Source organism: Condylostylus longicornis, unplaced genomic scaffold (assembly GCF_029603195.1).
Source record: "Condylostylus longicornis isolate FDR11 unplaced genomic scaffold, ASM2960319v2 ptg000044l, whole genome shotgun sequence".
Taxonomy (NCBI): Eukaryota; Metazoa; Arthropoda; class Insecta; order Diptera; family Dolichopodidae; genus Condylostylus; species Condylostylus longicornis.
The window spans coordinates 3016220-3039299 of NW_026578013.1; the positions used below are offsets into that span (position 1 = coordinate 3016220).

The following is a 23080-nucleotide window of genomic DNA, read 5'->3' on the forward strand; positions in this document are numbered from 1 at the left end:
ATTCAAAAATTTTATTTTGGTTTTATTGTAAAATTTTAATATCCGTAATAAATTCTTATATACATTTCATGAATTTCTTTTAAAAAATAAAATAATATAGTGTTTGAGAATTTCTCTATATAATATTTTATAATTCACACTTATGGGTCCACGTTTATGGTCACACTTATGAACTACGTTATTTCAAATACTGTATCTCTTTAAAATATTTCAAGCTTCTTTAAAATATTTCAAGTCCTCTTTCAAAACAAAAGTGATTGTATGATGTGACGACTGAATTTTGCATATTTCTTGACAAGAGCAATGATACATATACATATATACATAATAGTACAAACATTCTGCTTTCATGTCTCCACTAAGAAACTACTCTAAAATAATTTATCTCAATTCCAAACGAGAGTTAATTAGTTGCAATGAGTTGGATATACAAAAGAAGGCTAATTGAGTATTTTCGATATACCAACCCTGAACTTTTAATTGATTTAATTATTAAGTAAATTATTCAAGAATATTAAAATTTTATATTGTTTAAATTTAAAATTATTTGATATTTTAAATATTTTGTTCTTCAATAACAAAGGAATATAACAGTAATAACAAATAATTTTATTGTAAACATAAAAATATTTGAAATCTGTGAACTATTTAATTGCATAAAAATTATAGGTATACTTATACATAAACCATACATAGGATCTTCCATGCATTAAGTATGTGTACCATACATACATATGCACATACTAAATAAAAATTGAATTTATTACTTATGTATATATGTACCAAGAACGTACTTAAATCTAAATTTCTCATTTCCTATCCCATTTCCTTTTTATTTTTTAAGACATCAACCTACCACCTTCAATATTTCTACCTTAATCTTAATACACACTTATATTTATCCATATTTATACATTTAGAATTTTAAAAAATGGAAATAAATAACAATAATAATAAAAATAACGAATTTACTTGCATTAAATTCCAGATGATATTACAAAAATCCAAAAAAAAAAAAAATAAAATTACCATACTCTTTAATGTTGCTTTTTTTTTTCTCCATTTTTTAATGTTTAAAAAAAATGCCAAGAAGATGGTACAAGAATTACCAAAAGAATAATAGTAAAGAAGAAAAAAAAAAGAGAAAAAGAGTAAAAGAGCAAGAAGAAAACATTCTTGTCACGTCGTTTTTCTGTTCTTCTTATTATTATTTTTCTTTTTTCATTTTATATGAATCCCCCTCTCTCCCTCCTAATAAAGAAGAATGACATTTTCAAAAGCGTACATACCACAACACCATAATATTATTGTTATGTATTTTATATTACATACTCAAAATATATAAAATATTTATAATGAATGTGTGTATTTATAATAAAATTATATATTTAAGAAAAATAAAATAAAAATATTTAAATTTATATACTTATGTACTTATATAAATATTATGAATAATTAATTGTACAAACATTTGTATGAATTTCATGACATTAAAATAAATAATATATAAAACATGTGTTTTTTTTCTGTAATTTTTAAATATTTTTAAACTTACATTAAATAATAAGAATGCACATATCTGCATACATCGTTTCCCGGTTATTAACCACACAAGCATATATTAAATGCAAAAATATACATATGTAATTATTCTATAATATTGATGTCATAATTTATAAATGAAATATTTAACTCAAATTTATAAAATTTTATAAAAAATTTATTTCAATATATTTATTAAAATATTCTTTTTAAAATAGACGTATAACACTTTTCTGTATTTAAAAATAGAATTGAAAACTTTTAAAACTTAATTTTATTATAATATAATATTCTAATTATTAGAATAATATTTGGTTATTGATAATATTCATTTAATAATTTATAAATTGAATTGAATTTTTATAATAATATTATAATTCATATAATACTTGTGTATAACAGTTTTATGTTTCATTCAAAATATTTGTATTTATTTAAAACTTTTGTTTAACATATGAAACGTTATATTATTAATTGATTTTCAATTCGAAAACAATTGCAAAATAATTCGGAAACCATTAACTATATTATATAAACTTTTGAGAATGTATATTGAATTCTATTTTCGAAAATAATTCGAAAATTATTAGCTATATTTTAATAACTTTATTTAATCTATAATTATTATTATAATATTATAATTATTATTTTTTCTTATATTTTATTGAAATTATTCATTTTAAATTTATTTCAAATTAATTTTTGTCTTCACCATATTACATGGATCACAATACTGTGGTGAAAATTTAAATAAATACATATACGTTTATGAGATTTGTTTATTAATTTTTTTCTTTGTTTTAACTGATTATTAAAAACAAATAATTATTTTAATATTATTTTTTAAAGTAAATATTTATGAATATACAAGAATATAAATTTATGACAATATGAATCTCCAGTCAGAATTTTCGAAATTTTAATAAAATCAATTTATTTTAAGGTAAATTTTGAAATTCTTCTTAAATTCACTTTACATAATCGTATGTAATTTCTTATCGTTATAATGATTACATATTTTATTAATGATTATTATATGTAGTGTTAATACTGTATATACACAATGCAGCACATAACATATTTTATATTTATATTTAAAAATTATTTATTTTATATATTTTTTTTAATTATTTCAATATTCTTTGCTATTTTATATGCTATTTTTCTATGAACGTTTTAATTTTATAACAACAAAAAATCGTCTTGTTGTTTTTATTATTAAATAATTAAATTTAAAATTAAAATGTTTCAAATTTAATTAAAATATAATTTTATAATATTGAAAATATAATGTAGTTGAAAAACAAACAAACAAACACAAAAAATATCAAAAAATACAAGATTTCTGAACAGATTTTATTTTTAAAAATAACTTTAAATTTTTAATTTGAATACACACAACTATACATATACTATTATACACGTACATATGTACTTATGTATAAGTATATTGGCATATTTTATAAAAGATTTTCAAGATTTTTATTTGAGTTCAATAATTTCTTTATTTTCTATATTATAATTAAAAATTTTTTGATATTTAATAATTCATATATTTATACATTTTGATATTATATTTAATAAAATAATAACCGGGATATTTTTATTTAATCAACAATACATTGCGTATTGTTATACAGCAAAATTTATTTTAATTTAAATTTTGGCACAATAAACACAATTGTATAAGGGTTCTTACTAGAAATTTTTCACAAATTTTTGAAATTATTAATTAATTTTTTTTTTTAAATTTCTTTCATATTTCCCAATATTATGTATTTCAATTTTTTTTATATATTTGTATATGTAAATATCTAATTATATACGCTTATGCATTTGATGAAAACAACTTTAAATAAATTAAAATATAAATAATTTTTTTTTGTATTTAAGAAAAAAATTTTATGTTATTATTTTATAAGATCAAAAAACCAAAAAAAAAACTAAAAACACAAAACACTTTTTTATGTACATGAGTATAAGATTAATTTATATTTTTTTAAATTTATTTTTTATTTTAATTTCTTTTATTCTTTTTTTATTTTTTTTCGAATCCGAAACATTAAACAATACACTCCTTTCTATTTGATAACCGCCGTTCAACTAAACTTAAACAAATTTATTTTTTTATATATTTTGTTTGAAAAATTTCAATCAAACAACAGCATTTTCATTATTATTATATTATTATTATGATTATTATTATTTAATATACAACATTTATACATATAATGTATATATACATACATATATGATTCTGTACAACTGTATACAGAATAATATTATAGTTAAACAGACGCAGCCAAAGACAGACACCATACAGAATATATTTACACACATGTATAACAATTTCGTAGAGACTATTGTATACAGTTTTAATATATATTCTAATATACAGTTTATGTGTAACTTAACATATGTTATATTTCACATTTTATATTAAATAAAGTAAACAGTTTATTTTATGTATTTTCATTTATAGCTATATTTATATATATATATATGTGAGTAAAAATGTACATTTATACGTTTAGATAAAGATGAAACACACACTAAGTTAAATATTTCTGTAATAAAACGCATTGAATGTAAAAAAGAATTTAACATAAAAATATGTTATAAATTTTTAACATTTAACATTAAATGTGGTAAAATTAAAATAACAGAAATTGAAATCGAGAATAATATATAAATGAAATTTAAAGAATTTATGTACATAGATATATATTAAAAAAATTATATTATATATATAAAATATTAAACATATAAAATAAACAGAGTTTCGAACCTGATGGATGGGCAATATTATCTTTTTTTTATATGAGTAAAATAAATTGCCGATTATAGAGCAGATTTTTGGAATTTTAAATAGATTTCTGTTAAAATTTTATATTTCACATTGAATATTAGACTCGGATATTTTCGGAGATATTTGAAAATACATATTATTTAACTGAAATTGTAAGAAATTGTGGTTTAGTAGTAGGGATCAAAATAAGAATCGGAGTGAAAATCGAAAAAAGAGTTAAATTAGGCCAAAATCTATTTTGTATAAGAAAAACTTCAAGTTGATTGAAAACTACTTGTTAATTTGTAACTCAAAATATTAAAGCTCTTTACTTCATGTTTATTGAGTTAAAGAAAGCCTAAGTACGTGCCGACCAAAAGCAATTAGGGATGTATATGTATGCATTCTTGAAATGTGAATACATCAAGCTCTAATACTGTTTTAATTTTCTCATTACAAGAATAACTTGTTTAAATATTTTACTAATTAATCAAATTTTTTCGTCCTCTAGCTTTTCATTGTATCTACCACTAAAATTAATTTTGAATCGAAACCCTGATCAAATTTTATGTTAAATTCTATATTGTGATAGTAAATGTTATTCATATATGCACAACATACATATTCTGATAAAAATGATTGTGTTAGTAATTTTGAAATGGTGTGGGTGATACAAAATTATGAAGCAGAATAATAATAACAAATACAGTAATAGTAATAATTAATGTACATAAAGAAGAAACCGCATTCTTCAACGGAATTATATTGCAAAGTATATTTTTCTTTGTTTATATTAATGTTTATATAAAATTGTTTGTAAACATTATTTTGTTGCTAAAATATTTTAAAAATCAGTTACCGTTATAGTAAAGTTGTATTTTATATTTTGAATCAATTTTCTGTTTGTCACTAATTCCCTAAAATAATTCTTTGTAATTAATAATAAAATTAATTACGAATGATAGAATTTTTTACTGAAACACTTAAGTATACATCAAATACCTATACATATACATAATATTTCATCAGATTTCGTACTATAGATTTAGGAGACAAATTATTTTTTTCGACATTGTTTTGTCAAACATCCGCAAATATTGCATAATAAAAAAAACACTAATTACTAAGAAATATACTAACATGTATAACAATAAAATTACACTGTTTAATTACATATTTTGTAAAATATATTTATGACAACATCTTTCAGAAATATTCTAGTACCTACGTATGTATACACATGTATAAATTTCTGCAATAGTTTTCCATTCTAGGAAATTTTTATTAAAAAATCATTATTCTAGGAATCAATTTTTAATTTTACATTAATATCAACAAATCATAAGTTTCACTTCCAAAACCTTATAAATAATAATTCGAAGATTGAGTCAGAATTTATAACATGACGAAATCCCACACTATTTGCATCATGTAGTCCAATATTCCAATACTATGCGTCATTATTTAATTAAAATGCCAGTTAAAATTTATAATATATAATTTAGTTACAATTAAATATTTATATATCTATTCCCCTTACCTCTACTCATATTAAGACGCTATTTAATTCATTTACCTTTTGCTTTAAGCTTTAAAGTTGTTAATAATAAATTGACAAAAGCGTTTAACTTGTAAGCTTAAATTTTAATTAAAACTTGTTTTAATTTTAACAAGTCGACTTATAGTGTCAACTGATAACAATAATAAAAAAAAATTTCATTCATAAATTTATAGCCCGAAAAAAAAAACAAATAAACTTTTTAAACACCAGGAAAAAAAATAAAAAAAAAAATAAAATGAATTGTAAATACCGTACAACGTGCTTTTTATAAGAATTTTATGTAAAGCGCAAGCGTTTTACAGATTAAATTTCCATAACAGAACACATAACATAACACAAACACATCAGCAAAAATATATTTAACATAGTAAACACACACATCCTGAAGAATTAAACAACATTATAAGTATGTATGATTGGAAATTTGTTTTTTGAATGAACATTTTAACAGAAAAAACTGTTAAATTGCAAGAACAAAGAAAGAAGATTTACATTAGCCATGTGTTTTTAATTTTCTTTCTGTTTTTCTTTTTGATCTTTTCTTTGTATTTCAGGTGTTCAGAGCTCAGGCAAATTCTACTTGATTTATTTTTGTATGCACATATTAATTGTATTTATTTTTTTATGTATGTACATATGTATTTATGTAGGAATGAATAATCAAGTATGGTTTACTTTGAAAAAAAAAAACTAAAAGAACAAGTTTTTCTTTTTTTCATTTTCAATAATTTTTTGTCTGTTCAATTCACTTTTATTCAGTTAAATAAACTTTAAAATTGATACCATGTTTTTTATTAAAATATGTACATAAGTATGTGCAAATACATATTAACCAGTATGTACGTATGTATATGAATTAATTCATTCAGTGGTTTATATAACGTAAGTGATTTTAGCGTTCATTAAAGATTAATTCATATTTTTTCAAATACTTATAGGATTTTACCTATAGGATTAAGTACATACATATGTACATATAACAGTATAAAATATTCTGAATACAATATTTAAATAAATAAATGCAGATGAGAATTTAAGAATTGTATAGCATCAAGATATAGTGTCTCGCAACGATTTGGACAGTTTTGTTACATAGCCATAGGTTTTATGAATAAATTTTCATGTAAAGCAGTTTCCTTTTTTATTTATGCCCAATTTTCCAGTACGAGTATAAGAAAAATTTTTATGGCTACATCTACTTTCACGTGTGCTGATTTGGAACCATAACACAGAACTATTGAATTTTCATTAGCAGACTTTTATCAGTTAGCAGACTTTTATCAGTTCTTTAAAAATTTACAAGAACACAATAATTCAAGCTATTTCTGATGCTATATAATTAATTTACTTGGTTCTAAATTTATTTAGTCGAAAGTAACATTACACGAGATATTATATATGTAAATCCCCAAGGTTATATTCAATTCTAATCTGGTTACATGCTGAGCTGCTACTTAAAGTAGAAAATATTTCAAAAACAATGCAAAATTTGTATGAAACCTAATGTAATACAAAATCTAATTTCATATTGCGTGTTTCAGTTTAAACTTATATATCGAAACATTTTATAAGGCAAAGAAATAACGCAATGGAAATTTCTTCATACAACTGCAGAACAGACGGGTGACGTAATCAAAGAAATGGAGTTTAAGACAGAAAAATTAAAAAATTTTTCTCCTCGAACTGGACTCGAACTAGAGACCTACCGCTTTCTAGGCGGACGCTCTACCAACTGAGCTGCAGAAGTATGAAAAAATTGCCGACGAAATGTTCCTGACATTGCTTTATACTGTAATTAAAGTATTGAATTGAAGTTTTTCGAGTATTGAAAAATTTCAATAAAATTTAAAATTGAACCTTAAAAATCAAACTTTGAACTCAAATAAAGCCAATAAATACTCTTACTTGACAAAGAATATCAAAATATCTTTATTCTTTCTTTAATCTCTATTGTGTATTTAGTTCACAATAGTTATGATTCATCACTATATTTTACCACCATGCATTAGATTCATAACACTAATTTGGGCAATTTTTAATAATGATGAAAAAAAAAATGCATCATTTAGACATTTAGTGTGTCATTATCTGTATTTGCTTATAAAGTAAACTACGAAATTACGAAATTATGTGTGTAAATAAATGAAACAATAAAATGAGTAAAATTTTACAGTTATCTATGTTATTTTTACCGTAGCGAGGAGACAAAGGTAAAACAAAAACAAAGATCAAAACTTATCTCTGCATTATTTACATGTTTTTTTTGTTTCTCTTTCTTTAATGATTTTGGGGCCTTTTACAATACACGTGTTTGTAGATTGTTGGAAAATTGATTGGATTCGCTTGGTTTCTATTTTTTTTCCTTTACACCTATAGGTAATATTGTTAGTTATATCTAATATTTTTCATTACGTTAATTAATTATTACCGTAGATAAAAAAAAAACACTAAAATCATTTTTTTAATTGAATAAATTTTTTTTTTCATAAAGATTTTTCAATATTATTTTGTTTCTATTACCAAAAATATGAGATAAGTTCTAAATTCATTCAGAGAGAGTGCAATGAACTTTAATGGAATGCATTTTATTTTCCTCTCTTTTTTTTCTCTTATCTCTTTTTATTCTTGAACATCTTCTTCACTTCTTTATCAAAAAATTTTTTTCCAATCCTTGTGTGGTAAATCATAAATTTTACTACAAAAAAAAAAATTAAAAAAATTCGGGTTAACTGTAAATAGAATTGACAGGTGAAAGGTTCATTTTGCTACCAATAATGAAAAACATTTAAGTTAAGAAATAGAAAATTATGTATTTGCTTCTCTGATACCAAGAAAATTTGCGCCATACCGCATGAAACGCGATTGAAAAATATGAAATGCGCTCAAATTTAAGCAATAATTTGTAAAATAGTGCATATAATTTCGAGAGTTTGCTCAAAACTGGGCACACTTTTAAAATTTTTGAGTGGAAAATACCAAAACAACTAGTTAAATTATTGAACTATAACTGAGTATTTTTGAATACATTTAACAAGAACATTAGAAAATAGATTAAATAATTTTGAAAATGGTTTAAATCTGTTAAACGGTCTTATTAGTTTCTCTTATATTAGCCTATACATAATTCCGAAGAAAAATAAGATAGGAAAAATTTTTATTCAAAACATGCAAAAATTTTAAACTCTTTCAAGTTGATGTTCTTTGAAGGCGGTTTTTGTAAAGCTACTAAATATGAAGAAATATTTTAAATCCTAAAATATTCATAAATTTTTGTAAGATGAAAAAGGTAAGTCGTAAACTCTTTACTTTGGCAGTATTCAAAAATTTGTGTTCAACAACATAATATGTTAAACTAGCTGAAGCTATAGAATTGTTTTAGCATAATAAGTTGGGAGCAATAACTTGAAAAATTTATTTTAAAGAAATAATTTTTTAAAAATTATTTATTTGCTTCTGAAATTTCAACTTTTTATCTTAAATATACTTTACAATTGAATCCATACAGACAGAAAGACAAAGCAAAAATATAATTTATTAAATATCTCGAGAATCAATATAATTAAAATTTTAAATGAAATTTTATAAAAATGCAATTAAAATTTAACTATACAAAGGTATGGTACGTACGCAAATTAACTCTCTTACAAAACCAATTAAAATTTTATTCTATGATACACACCGATCCATATTGGATATAAAATTTCACAAACTGTTATACAATATGGGAGCGTTTTTTTATCACAATACAACACACAAAAATAAATTTGTGAAATAAAAATAATTTCTTTTACTTTAATTTATACATAATTCGTATTAGTATGCACATCCAAGTATGCATATTATATTTAATAAAAAAAGAAAATAAATAAATAAATTCAAGTCTAAGTAAACTTCATTCAAATTTCAACTTCATATGGTTACCAAGTTTAGTGACACCGTAACTTAAAATCTTAAATACATGAAAAAATAAAAATAAAATAATTAAGAAATTTTATTTAATTTACTATAAAGTTTTCATATAGAAGAAAAAAAAAAATTCCATAAACGCATTCGTCTATTTTGATGCAACCCAGAACCTACACGACATTTAACACGAATTTCCTTGAATTGCTCTTTAAATTATATACGAATGCATATTTGTATTTACTATACATGTACATATGTATGTATGTATATGCATACCACAAAATATAATAAATGAATTTTTCATCATTAAAATTATGCTCTTATTATAAAAATTCACGCTTGAAATTTTATAAATTTTTATATTATAGTAGAAAATTTTTCACCTTTTCATATATATTTTAATTTTATATATATGTATATATGTATATACTGCACCACCCGCTCATATGTGTATATATGTATATACAAAATATATAAACAAATATGTATTATGATTTATATATTATACAATATAGAAAAGAGATGGCAGCATTCTAATAAAAAATTTTCTTAAACTCAAAAACACTTCATAAACTCTTGATAAACTAACTGAACAATATTGTGAACTCATATAGAGTGTGTTGTATGTACTCGTATATGCTAAATGAATGGCATTTATACTAATATATGTATATATGCATATATTTATAAGTACGTACCTACTCAATTGATAAAATAAATTTAATATTAAAGAAAATAAATAAATAAACTTGTTAAAATTTATGCTGATATCTTTCCTAAGATAATTTCAAAAAAGAAATTTTTATAATACTTTAATAAATTATTTTTTCTATGAGAATCACCTTTTATGGCGTATATCAACTTCACAGCAATGAAGAAGTACTTAACAAAGGTAATCAGTAACTTCTTCTTCAGTTGATATTATGTTATATAGTAAAACATTTCTAAACGCATTCAGTGCACTATCAAAATCTTCAAAATTAAGATAAAAAGGAGTATAAAAGGAGTATAAAATATAAAAAAAAAAAAAACTAAAAGTTCGTTCTTCTCGAGAGCGCGTACCTTATATAATATTGTTATACTTAGGAAAAAAACACTTATTAGTGCTCCTTGAACAGTTTACAAAATCATATACACACATACATACATAAGTGTACAATATATTATAATTACTTTGAAATGAAGTTTAAATACAATATTGACAAAATTTATTTTTTAATTCTTAATGGCACTTTTTGATGCAAAGGCGCAAGAATACGAGTACGTGCGTTTCTTTAAATGAAAAGGGTGCAGAAAGACATATTTGAATTCAAATTATAATTTCACCTTAAACCTATTATCGCTTATAAGCAAATTTTATTAAATTTAATTTGAAATTTTCTTCACTTTTATACTGTAAATTGTTCAAAAAAATGAACCTGTATTAAATCAATAGTTAGTTTAATTTATTTAGAAGATCTTTAACATCAACTTGATTATTTTGATGGTGCAAATACAAGTGATGAAGTACCCATCCTAATTTATTTTATTTTCAATTAAATTAATTTTAAGTCCGCATAATTTTCAAGTGTTTCTTATTCTTTGTGTTACACTACAAATATTTTTTAATAACAGTTATATTTTTATATAACAGGTTGTCGTTTCACATCTATAACTCTATAATATAACAATACTAGTATATTCAATTATATAATATGACAAATCGCAAATATACATATATAGCAATGTACATAATGTTATATCAACATAAATAAAATAAAAGTAAAAGGTTTATTAATCACATCCCAATATATAACTGTACTTTTATTACACTGTTATACATATGTAGATACATTCACCTCACCTGTTATAATTTAACAAAAATAATTTTTAAGTGCATTATGAAATTTAATATTTAATATACCTATAAAGCTTTTAACATAGAAAAATTGTTTTCAATATAACAATATAGATAATAATAAAATTTTCGACGTATTAATAAACATATATGTACATACATGGACTAAAACAATATAGGTACGTGTACTATCTATCAAAAACGATACATCAATAGATTAATAGACAAAAGAAGAAGTTCTATATTGTTATACAATGTACTCAATAGAAAAAAACCATAAAAATAATAAACACACAGTACGGTCCACTTATAAGAAAGAATATTTAAAATTTAATCAAAATTTTATAAGAAAAAATACAAGTACACGTAAATAACGCTGAAAGTAATAAAGAAACGCTAATGCAAAAATTTAGTATGAATTAAGATTTGTTTATATTCGGACTAAAATTGATACTAAACTGATTCTGTCAATTGCATAATATATATGAGCTTGACTGTATATTGTTAAATGATAATTAAGAATAATATAATTAATTTGATCTTGCGGTTATAGGGAAGATTATAATAGAATATGTCCAATGAATAGAAATATGGTTTTATTCACATGACACATTCATTTTCTAAAGATACCAAAGACAATTATTATAAAAACTGTAAGAACTTTAAGAACAAGAAAACTGTATAACTAAATTTTTGCAATATTTATATATAATAACGAATTAACATTATTATTTAGGAGCATGATCGCGTATTTCGATATTTTACTCACCAAGCGAGAAGAAGGTGAAAAAAAATTTTCTCACAAGCGAATAACTGAGTGAAAAAAAAATTTTCAGTATTGCGGTTCTCGTATTTTCCTAAATTGTTTACAAAATTTGAAATTACATACTTAAACTTCAATTTAAATAACCACTTTAAAATTACAAAAATTAAATTAACCACTTTCTTTTTGAAGGTGAGAATTTCAGCCGATAATTTGAGATAAAATGTAAAAATCTAGTTGAAAATATGAGTAATCTTATTAAAAAAATTAAACCTCTATTAGCAAAAAGGAGAACTCTTATTTGACAGTAAAAAAAATGAAATAGAAAAGAAAGGTACACGATTAGGTTGTAAAACTGACTGTTCTGAATTTATTCTTACTCAACTCATTAACACAATATATTAAATATCATAGCCTTTTTAAACAAAACTGCATTACAAACGAATATTAAAGTAAAAAACAGTTTAATAAAAATATTGTCATTGATTTTTCTCGATATTTCATTGAAGCATAAAAAAATCGCTTAAAAAAAAGAAGGAAGAAATAAAGTTAAAGTAAGTGAGTACGTATGTATATATGCATGTACTTATGTATATATGTAGGTACGCAGAATAATAAAAACAAAAATATTGTTTCTAACCATCATCATCCTGTCATTGACATTAAAAGTCATTGACATTTGCAATTATTTAATATTTTCCGCGTAACATTACCATTTAGCGCAAATAAAATTATAAAATGTACGTTTAGAGAAAATAGAATTTGTAAGAAGTTAAAAAAATATTAGGCGCTTTTAATCCTTGTAATAATTGAAGAAATAATTAGAGTTTGAAGCATGAATGCTTCTTTATTTTACACATTTTTCGACACTACCTACTTTTAGTTACTTTCGTATGTACATGCACATTATGTATTTCGTATCGATTTGTAAAAAATTCCTGTCTTTTCTTAACAGCACAATCTGAAGTGACATTGTAGTTGAGGAACGGTTTAAAATACTTAATCAAACAGATTGTTAAATTTATTTTCCTATTTGACACTAAATGTCAATCGTCTAATTCTTTAACATTTACAAATTAGTTTTCATTCGTATATAACACACTTACATCTCATTAGCATCCCATTTACAAAACAATCTTAACTCAAGCTCTTCTTTAGTGTTTTATGTAGAATGAACGGATGAAAATAATGTGAGCAACCAGCTAATAATTTCAATTTGAACTAAAATCTAATAAGAGCCTTAATAAGTTAGGCTTTTATGTAAGTTTATGGTTATTTTTTTTATGGTTTCTATTTAATTTCCCTAGAGTAAGGAATCATACAGTTCAATCGAGCTAAGTAGCACACTTTTATTTAATTTTTCCACATATAATGTCAAATTTTAAGAAAATTTGCACTTTACATAACCTGTTTCTAAGTAACCTTTTTGATCGAAAATCTCTAACTACTTATTATGTAATACAGGCAAGTACCTACTTGATTGAAGACAATTTTTAAGTAACGAATAACAATAGTGAAATAAGGCGGGGGATGAATTTATCGTTTAATGAAAATTCAATTAAATTTACCATTTAACATTATTATCATCATTTGCATAATTATCAGTTTCTTATGGCTTATTAGGTCTACTTGTATATTTATACATGCGTATATTTATGCACATACATACATATACATATGTATGTATGCATAATTTTTTCGAAAGATCACAATTAATTTAAAAAAGTTGTACATAACCATAAAATTAAATTTTAATGTTATCTTCCGAGTAAATTCAAATTTTATGTCCTGTATTGCATTTAAACTACAGATACCTACATATGAGTCACCACAAGCGTGCTGTTCATTTACTGAGTCACAATTAATTTCCTTTATTTTAAAATAAGATATGTAAGTATAAATTGTTTTAGTTTAAAAATTATCCCGTTTGAAATACATAATGTATGCCTAAAGCATTGCAATTTCCAACATTTATTCATTGTTGAATAGTAACAATAGATCATCGAATGCAATTTTATTTTAATACTTAATTTAAATATGTTTCTAAAATGCTAACGCATACTTATGTTTCTTTTAATTGAAAATTTTCATTGTCCAACCATATTCTATTAGTCGTATGGATTATTATTGAAAGTATACTTTTATTTTTGGCTTAGAATTTCAAATTTCGGATTTTATACAGAAAGTGGCAAGATTTTTCAATAATAGCACATTACGTTAAGACTAAGAGAATACAGGTGGTTATATGTATATAAATAGGTAAACAGTTAATTGATCTCACCTGCAAATATAAATTGCTTTTTTTTTAACTTTAAACAAATACGAGTTCATCTTAGCAAGCTTGTTTTACTTACTACAATGTAATAATAAGCAAATAGGCCCCTATGTACAAATTTTTGAAAAAATTTTTCTTTAACACAAGCACTGTTTTAAAACTATATTACGGAAGCCACAATTTAAAATTTGATCTATTTACGACTTAAATTGAACTTAAATATGTCTATAAATTTAATATAAATATTGTCTGATTTATATACATATATTAAATTTAAAACACATTTTTATATCACATTTTAAAAGATTTATAATTTCACTCTTTCACAATTTTGCCAATACTGTTTATTATACCAGACGGTGACAGTGTTGCCGTCTATCATAGAAGAAAAGTTTAACTATATTACATGCTTGATTATATTATCTAAAGTCGGAAGCAAACATGCAATTTTTAGTTTTACAATTACTGCTTGATTGCAAAATCGTTTAATGCACATCTAAACAAGTAAGCTATTACGTCAATTCAAATTGGTTGTGTTAACTAAAAATTACAATGAGTTTGGTGCACGGTTGCTAGTCTGCGCGTTTAAATATAAACCTATGGAAAACAATAATACAGTTGCAAAAGTAAAGATTCTTTTAATTCTCTATTTTCATATAAATAATAAATCAGAAAATCTGCTAGAACACAAAAAAAAATAAAACGCTATTTGATTATTAAAAAGAATAAAAATTTTAAATTCATATTCTGCCAGCAAAGTATTCTTAGAAAATCTAAAAATGGAAACTCAGTTGTTTAAATTTTGGGCGCGAAATGTTTTTTGAACTACCAGTCTAAGTTTAATAAGTCTATTTTAAAAACGCAAATTCTACTGTAGACTTCAAACTTTAAATGCATGAATCCTGTTTGTTTTTTTTTTAATTTTTATCAAACATTTTATCATATTTTATGTCTGATTTGTATACATGTTGTTCCGTCACCTTTTTTAGTCACTCTCCTCCTTTTCAACATTTTTCTAATAAGAATTTTAATTTTTTTAAGTTAGATAATATTTTAACCAATAATAAGGTAATAAGATTACTCCATTTTTCAATTATTCCTAATATATTAACTGAAAAAAGTCACGGCTCTGTGCATTTTGCTTTTAAAATAAATTAAAAATTTTTTATCAATTTTACATTGAAAATTTTGATGACTTAAAAATGGTATTAAAAAATGTGCATTATGGAATTATGATTCCCACAAAAACGAAATAAAAGTAAATTGAGTTTTGATTTAGTTTAAAAATAAAATTTTCTTTTTTTCTATTTTTTTCTCTGTTTTTTACTATTTTCAACAAGTTTTAACAAAAATATATTTTCATTGAATAAGTTATGAAGTTTCACATTTTTACTTTTAGAAAATACGTACAAACGAAAATTAAATACTTAGGTACATACCTATTATGCTCAATGATTATATTATAGCATTCAGGTTTACTAAAATTAAAAAAACAAAGTATATGTATATAAAATGCGGAGTCTGACAGAAAAGCCAATACATATTTTAATGCTCTAAATAAGATGTTAATAGTATTCTCTAAAAGTAAAAATATAGAATTTTTGAAACTTAACAACCAAAATGCTTCTAACTCGTTTCTTTTTCTTGTTTCTACTAAGATGTATTTTAAATAAAATCGCAACCGATTCCAAATTGAAAGCCTCTACAAACTCGATCTCCTTTTTCTTTGTCAAGTGGGATACAATAATTCACTTCGATGCGGGCTTGATTTGCGAATTTATATGCTAAGCCAATTCCAGCTGCGCTTTTCATTTTATCGGTGGAAAATGAGTTACAATTGCCGAAGTTATAAAATAAATGTGTACGGAAATTTTCACTAAATCTTCCTAAGCTACTCTTAAAAGGTAAAGGTGCCCAAAAATGCATTCCTAAAAAAAATTAATTTAAGATGAATTACTACTTATACTATATACATATATAAAATTGAAATTTACCTGACGACCAATATGAATGTGCTCCAGTAGCAACACCTTGTCGTTGTGGTCCAGCTCCACCCCATTCAAAACCACGCAATGACATAGAACCACCAAGATTAAAAAGGCTGCTTATAGGAACGCTAGGCGACTTCTTATCTTTTTGAATCATTCCGAAACGTGATGAAAATTGCATTGAACAACCCAATATTAAAGGAATATTAATTTCAAAATGCGTATCATTCAGCATATAACCAATATTGCCACCAAGACCACCGCCAGCAAATTCATTTAAAGTTTTTGCATAAACACCGTAAGTTGGAAATATATTGCTATCCCTACTATCAAATTGTACAATGTGTCGAATAAGTGATGCCATCCTTGGTCCACATTGTTCTCTTATAAAGAATGGTGCAGTTTTCTTTAATAATGAGATCTCTCTGAAAGAACTTTCATATTGAATAGAATGAAGTAGATCTATTGGCCACAATGTATAGAAAGTAAAATCAGCGAGAATTCCTAAATTTTGATTTTTATATTCGCTAATAGGTACCGCATTACTATGACGAAATAGTGAAAGTGAAATTTCTGGTCTATTATATAAAAATCTTGTATGATAAAATCCTTTACTCAATTTCAGAATTAAATCACTTGTCCTAAAATAACTATATGAACCTTGAAGAGTTAAACGTTCACCGCGACCAAAAAGATTTGGGCTTGATAATTCTGTTTTAAAAGATCCTTCACTTTGTCCTATTTCGGTACCAACTTGACCAATAATTCTAGATAATTCTATGCCTTCAAATGTAATTTGATAACCATTTGGTGAAGCTTTCTCGCCACGGCTAATATCAATATGAACTGAAATTTCTTTAAATATACCCAAATCGCTTAAGTACTGTCTGGCATTATTAACCTCTATAATGACATCCTGAAAATTATCTGCTTTAAATAAATCTTGCGCTGTTCTCATAACGTAATCATCATATGTTCTCAAAAGTCCTTTAACAATAACGTTATCGACTCGAGCAGGAATTTTTGATAAATCCGCCTCATTTTTCGGTTTGCGTGGTTTTTCTTGTTTAGCAGAAGTTGCACCCATCCTTCTTGTTTAATCCTACAAAGTAAATATAAACTTGAAAACATAATTGGTAAAAAATTAGGTACATAAAACTGTAAGGCACTTGTCCTAATATTACAAACTAAGAGTTCGATATAAAAATTATAAAACTGTTAATTAAAAAGCTTTTTAGTAATTCTTAACATTGTATTTTGTTATGTTGTTTAATGATCTAAATATAGAGCAATTTCATCAGTCGTTAAAGTAGACAGATATATTATGTAGTTATAAATTTAACATTAAAAATAATATTATTGGATTACAAGTTCATAACCCCTTTAAATTAATAATTATGTATAAAGAATGATACGATTTCAATTTATTTCAAAGCATTATTTTGAATTTTTTACAATCGAGACATCATCATCTTCTTATGTAAAACCTTTTATACATACTTATACCTATTACCTTCAACATAATTTTTAAACAATATTGCCATTTTGTAAACGCGCTCAAAAGCTTAATTTTTTAGTCTTGAAATTAATTTAGCAAATAAATCATATAATTTAATATTTAATTGTACGAATTTTTTAGTTAATTACTTACAACTTGTAATATGAAAAACAATTAAATAGCTGAATGAAAATTTTCCCATCGGCAATCACATTCTAAACAACATACTAAATGTCATCTCTACAACACTACATCTTTCAAAATTGAAGCATACTTCAAAAATATGATCAGGGCTCAAAATATTAATTTTTAATTTATGAAGTTTGTTTCATATCCAATCTTCCATTTTATTTTTACAGCCCTGCTTTTTTTTTCTGAATTAGAAAATGTTCCATTTTTATTATGAAATATTTGATAATGAAACGCAAAATTTTGCAGATTCACTGGTATATTTTGTAAGATATTTTACTCTCTCACTCCAATTAAATTTTCCATTGAAAATTTACATGCGGTTTTTGTCTTACAATTGACATTTCTCTATGACATTTAAAGAACCAGTATTCCAGAAACATCAAGATATTTCTAAAATCAATATGAAAATTTCCGGGCGGCAATCTAGAATATTCGGGAACTTTATAGAAATTCTTTGTTTGGATATATAAAGTCAGCGCCTAGAATAGCATAGCATAGTATTGAATTAAAAGTGGAAGTGAAAACTTCAAGCAAATCGGAGCAGAGACACAAAATCAAGCGTTTTATATTTTTAAGCGAATAAAGAATTGAAATTCATTTTAAAGTATTAAGTGTGAAAATTTTTGAAAAAAATTATTTGAGGTAAATACTAAATTTCATTTTGTTTTACAAAAAGCATATTTTTAAAAATTTGAAAATTGATTTATGTGATATTTTTCATTTTCAAAATTTTCTAAGAAAGTTTTCAAGAAAAAATTAAAAGTTTTCACTAAAAATTGTGTTCAATACATAAAAGTTTTTAAGAGATTTCAGTAGATTATTTAAAATATAAAAAATTTATTTAAAGACAAGACATTAAAGAAAAAATTTAGAAAATCTCGAAATGAAAAAAATTAAAACAGGAAATGCATTTTTCCACCGTTCTTTTTATGCAAGTTGTAATTGATGCTTAACCTATTTTACGTTTTTTTTCTTTCAGATGGCTGATGTTGAAACACAAGATGTAGAAACCTTCGCTTTCCAAGCTGAAATTGCTCAGCTTATGTCATTAATCATCAATACATTCTATTCAAATAAAGAGATTTTCCTTCGTGAATTGATTTCAAATTCTTCTGATGCTTTAGATAAAATTCGCTATGAATCATTAACCGATCCTAGCAAACTTGATTCTGGAAAAGAACTTTACATTAAATTAATTCCAAACAAGGCAGCTGGAACATTGACAATCATTGATACTGGTATTGGTATGACTAAAGCCGATTTAGTTAACAATTTGGGTACCATCGCCAAATCTGGAACCAAAGCTTTTATGGAAGCTTTACAAGCTGGTGCTGATATTAGTATGATCGGTCAATTTGGTGTAGGTTTCTACTCTGCATATTTAGTAGCTGATAAAGTTACTGTTACTTCTAAACATAATGATGATGAACAATATACATGGGAATCGTCAGCTGGAGGTTCTTTCACAATTAGAACAGATCATTCAGAACCATTAGGACGTGGTACCAAAATTGTTCTTCATATTAAAGAAGATCAAGCTGAATATTTGGAAGAAAGTAAAATTAAGGCTACAGTTCAAAAGCATTCTCAATTTATTGGATATCCAATCAAATTGGTAGTAGAAAAAGAACGTGAAAAAGAAGTAAGTGATGATGAAGCTGAAGAAACCAAAGACGAAGATAAAAAGGATGAACCTAAATTAGAAGATGTAGGTGAAGATGAAGATGCTGATAAAGAAAAGACCAAGAAAAAGAAGAAAACTATTACAGAAAAATATGTTGATGATGAAGAGCTTAACAAAACTAAACCCATTTGGACACGTAATGCCGATGATATTTCACAAGAAGAATACGGAGAATTTTATAAATCATTAACAAATGATTGGGAAGATCATTTGGCAGTTAAACACTTTTCAGTAGAAGGTCAATTGGAATTCAGAGCATTACTTTTTGTACCAAGACGTGTTCCATTTGACTTATTTGAAAATAAGAAAAAATGTAATAACATCAAATTATATGTTCGTCGCGTGTTTATCATGGAAAATTGTGAAGATTTAATTCCCGAGTGGTTGAATTTCATTAAAGGTGTTGTAGATTCAGAAGATTTGCCTTTAAATATTTCACGTGAAATGTTACAGCAAAATAAAATTCTTAAAGTAATTCGAAAGAATTTAGTGAAAAAATGTATTGAACTCTTCGAAGAATTAAGTGAAGATAAAGAAGGATACAAAAAATTCTATGATCAATTCAGCAAAAATATTAAATTGGGAATTCATGAAGATACACGCAATCGTCAAAAATTAGCTGATTTCATAAGATTTTACACATCAGCTTCTGGTGATGAATACTGTTCACTTGCCGATTATGTTAGCCGTATGAAGGAAAACCAAAAACATATTTACTTCATCACTGGGGAGAGTAAAGAACAAGTAAGCAACTCAGCCTTTGTTGAACGAGTTAAGAAACGTGGATTCGAAGTTGTTTACATGACAGAACCAATTGATGAATATGTCATCCAACATTTGAAAGAATATCAAGGAAAACAATTGGTATCTGTTACTAAAGAAGGTTTAGAATTACCAGAGGATGAAGAAGAAAAGAAAAAGCGTGAAGAAGATAAAGCTAAATTTGAAGGTCTTTGCAAGCTTATGAAGCAAATTTTAGATAATAAGGTTGAGAAGGTCACTGTATCAAACCGTTTAGTTGATTCACCATGCTGTATTGTAACATCTCAATTTGGTTGGTCTGCTAATATGGAACGTATTATGAAAGCTCAAGCACTTCGTGATTCTTCAGCTATGGGATACATGACTGGTAAAAAACATCTTGAAATCAATCCAGATCATCCAATCATTGAAACATTGCGTCAAAAATCTGAAGTAGATAAAAACGACAAAGCTGTCAAAGATTTAGTTATTCTTCTTTTTGAAACATCATTACTTTCATCTGGTTTTTCATTGGATAGTCCACAAGTTCATGCTTCAAGAATTTACAGAATGATTAAATTAGGTTTAGGAATTGATGAGGATGAACCAATGGCTGTTGAAGAAAATGCAGCAGGTGCTGCCGATGTTCCACCTTTAGTAGATGAATCTGAGGAAGCAATTTTCATGGAAGAAGTTGATTAAGGTGGAAACCATATTTCTTAGTTGTTACCGCGTTGTAGTGGTTTAAAGAAGTTACAATAGTATCATTTCTGCTATAATTAAGTTCGATGTTTGATTCCAATACTATCTTAGTTTAGAAATAGAACAATAAATTAACAATTCAAAATTTTAAGTTTATTTGACTGAATCTTAATATTGATATTTTTGTTTATTTATTCTAATAAATGCGCAAAATTGCCTAAAATTAAATCTATTTTTTTTTATTTCATTTTGTCTAAATTTTCAGTTCAGGGAAACAATTGTGGTTTTCGTTTATTCAGTTCTAGAATAGTACTAGCTTGTAGTACGTTCCCAAATTCACGCTACACACTGGAAATATAGATCGTAAAAGAAAATTACTTACAGGAATAAACTGCATTCGAAAATTCAATGTGCAATAAAGAAATGTTAGCCTCATGAAATTTCTTTAAGTCTTCAAATCTTGTGAAAATCCTTATTTTGCAGTGAATTGGGTGGCAAAAAGTTTTGGTCGATTTCCTAAACAATGTCATATAAGTTATTTTCGAACTGATTATTTATAAGTTCCAGAACTTAGACTGCGTAAACAAAAAAAACTTAGCTAAAGTTTTTGCATAATGTTTAACGCTGTGAAATTTTAGTTCTAATGTAGAACTTTCAGCGCAGCGTGCATAAACGAAAACCCCCAATAATTTTCGGTATTGAGTATACTGTTACATATTTAAAAAAAATTGATGTTGAAGAAATTACAAGTTTGTGGATTTTCAATCGATGCAAAAAAAGACTAAAAACTTTTAAGTTCATGTCAGAATTATCAAAAATTACGTTCCTGTACTGTGTATTGTAACTGCTACACTGTTCAAAAGTGTAAATGTAGGATTTCATTATAGGGAGTATGCCGTATCTAAGAATTTTGTCTGTATGTATGTATGTACATACATATAAAGTTCAGTTTTTGAAGTATAGACCTTACTTTGAAGATAGAAACTAGAGTGGCAAGGCAAACATTTTTTTCGTATGAAATTAAAAAACAACTCAGTTCGTTTTTTTTAGTTTCTCCTGGAGTATTTTACCTGAAAGGATATTTGTTTCTCATCACTAGCATTTTTATTTTTGTGATGAGTGAAATTCAAAATTAATAAGTATAAGAAAAAACTCATAAATAAAATTAATTAAATAAAATTTTTAAAAGTGAACATTTAAAAAAGTACTTGGAATATAAAAATGAAATGTTGTGTTAAAAACTGTAGAGTTTATAAAAAAAATTTGTTTTGATAATTTTAAAATTATTTGGATTTTGAAATGAAAGCATTTAACTGACCTAGTGATGTAGTTTTGAGGAAGAAGAATGTTGTAAATTTTGTACAAGTAAAATGCAACATTTTTAATTTTATTTTAACTTCAATTAAGAAACCATAGTTTTATAAAGACTAAAATAATGAGTTGCCAAGAACATTTGAGTTCCCAAAATATAAAAATTTTATACAGAAAAAGAGTATTGTAGGAAATTTTCTCCCGTTGAGAGAAAAGAAACAATCTACTGCCAGTCTATTTAACTAGTAGGTCTATTGTTTCATCTAATGCCATAGACGAGTATGCCTATCAG

At 24.7% G+C, this 23080-nt stretch overlaps 2 protein-coding genes across 2 annotated transcripts; one reads left to right on the forward strand and one right to left on the reverse strand.

Annotated features, from left to right (window-relative positions):
- Positions 1-15984: 15984 nt before the first annotated feature.
- On the reverse strand, positions 15985-18427 carry LOC129610447 (SAM50-like protein CG7639). Its single transcript, XM_055523039.1, has 3 exons — positions 18312-18427; positions 16667-17762; positions 15985-16600 (listed from the first exon to the last, which is right to left on the reverse strand). The coding sequence occupies exons 2-3, from the start codon at positions 17745-17747 to the stop codon at positions 16338-16340; spliced, it is 1344 nt and encodes a 447-aa protein (XP_055379014.1). The 5' UTR covers positions 17748-17762; positions 18312-18427; the 3' UTR covers positions 15985-16337.
- Positions 18428-18814: 387 nt separating this feature from the next.
- On the forward strand, positions 18815-21705 carry LOC129610445 (heat shock protein 83). Its single transcript, XM_055523037.1, has 2 exons — positions 18815-18992; positions 19330-21705. The coding sequence occupies exon 2, from the start codon at positions 19330-19332 to the stop codon at positions 21475-21477; it is 2148 nt and encodes a 715-aa protein (XP_055379012.1). The 5' UTR covers positions 18815-18992; the 3' UTR covers positions 21478-21705.
- The last annotated feature ends 1375 nt before the right edge of the window (positions 21706-23080 follow it).

What these genes read in the sequence shown, in the direction of transcription:
- LOC129610445 (XM_055523037.1), top strand. Translation starts at nt 19,330, where the DNA reads ATGGCTGATGTTGAAACACAAGATGTAGAAACCTTCGCTTTCCAAGCT.
- LOC129610447 (XM_055523039.1), bottom strand. Translation starts at nt 17,747, where the DNA reads ATGGGTGCAACTTCTGCTAAACAAGAAAAACCACGCAAACCGAAAAAT. An exon ending in ACATTCATATTGGTCGTCAG is followed by an intron (nt 16,601 to 16,666) that starts GTAAATTTCAAT and finishes AATTTTTTTTAG; the next exon opens with GAATGCATTTTTGGGCACCT.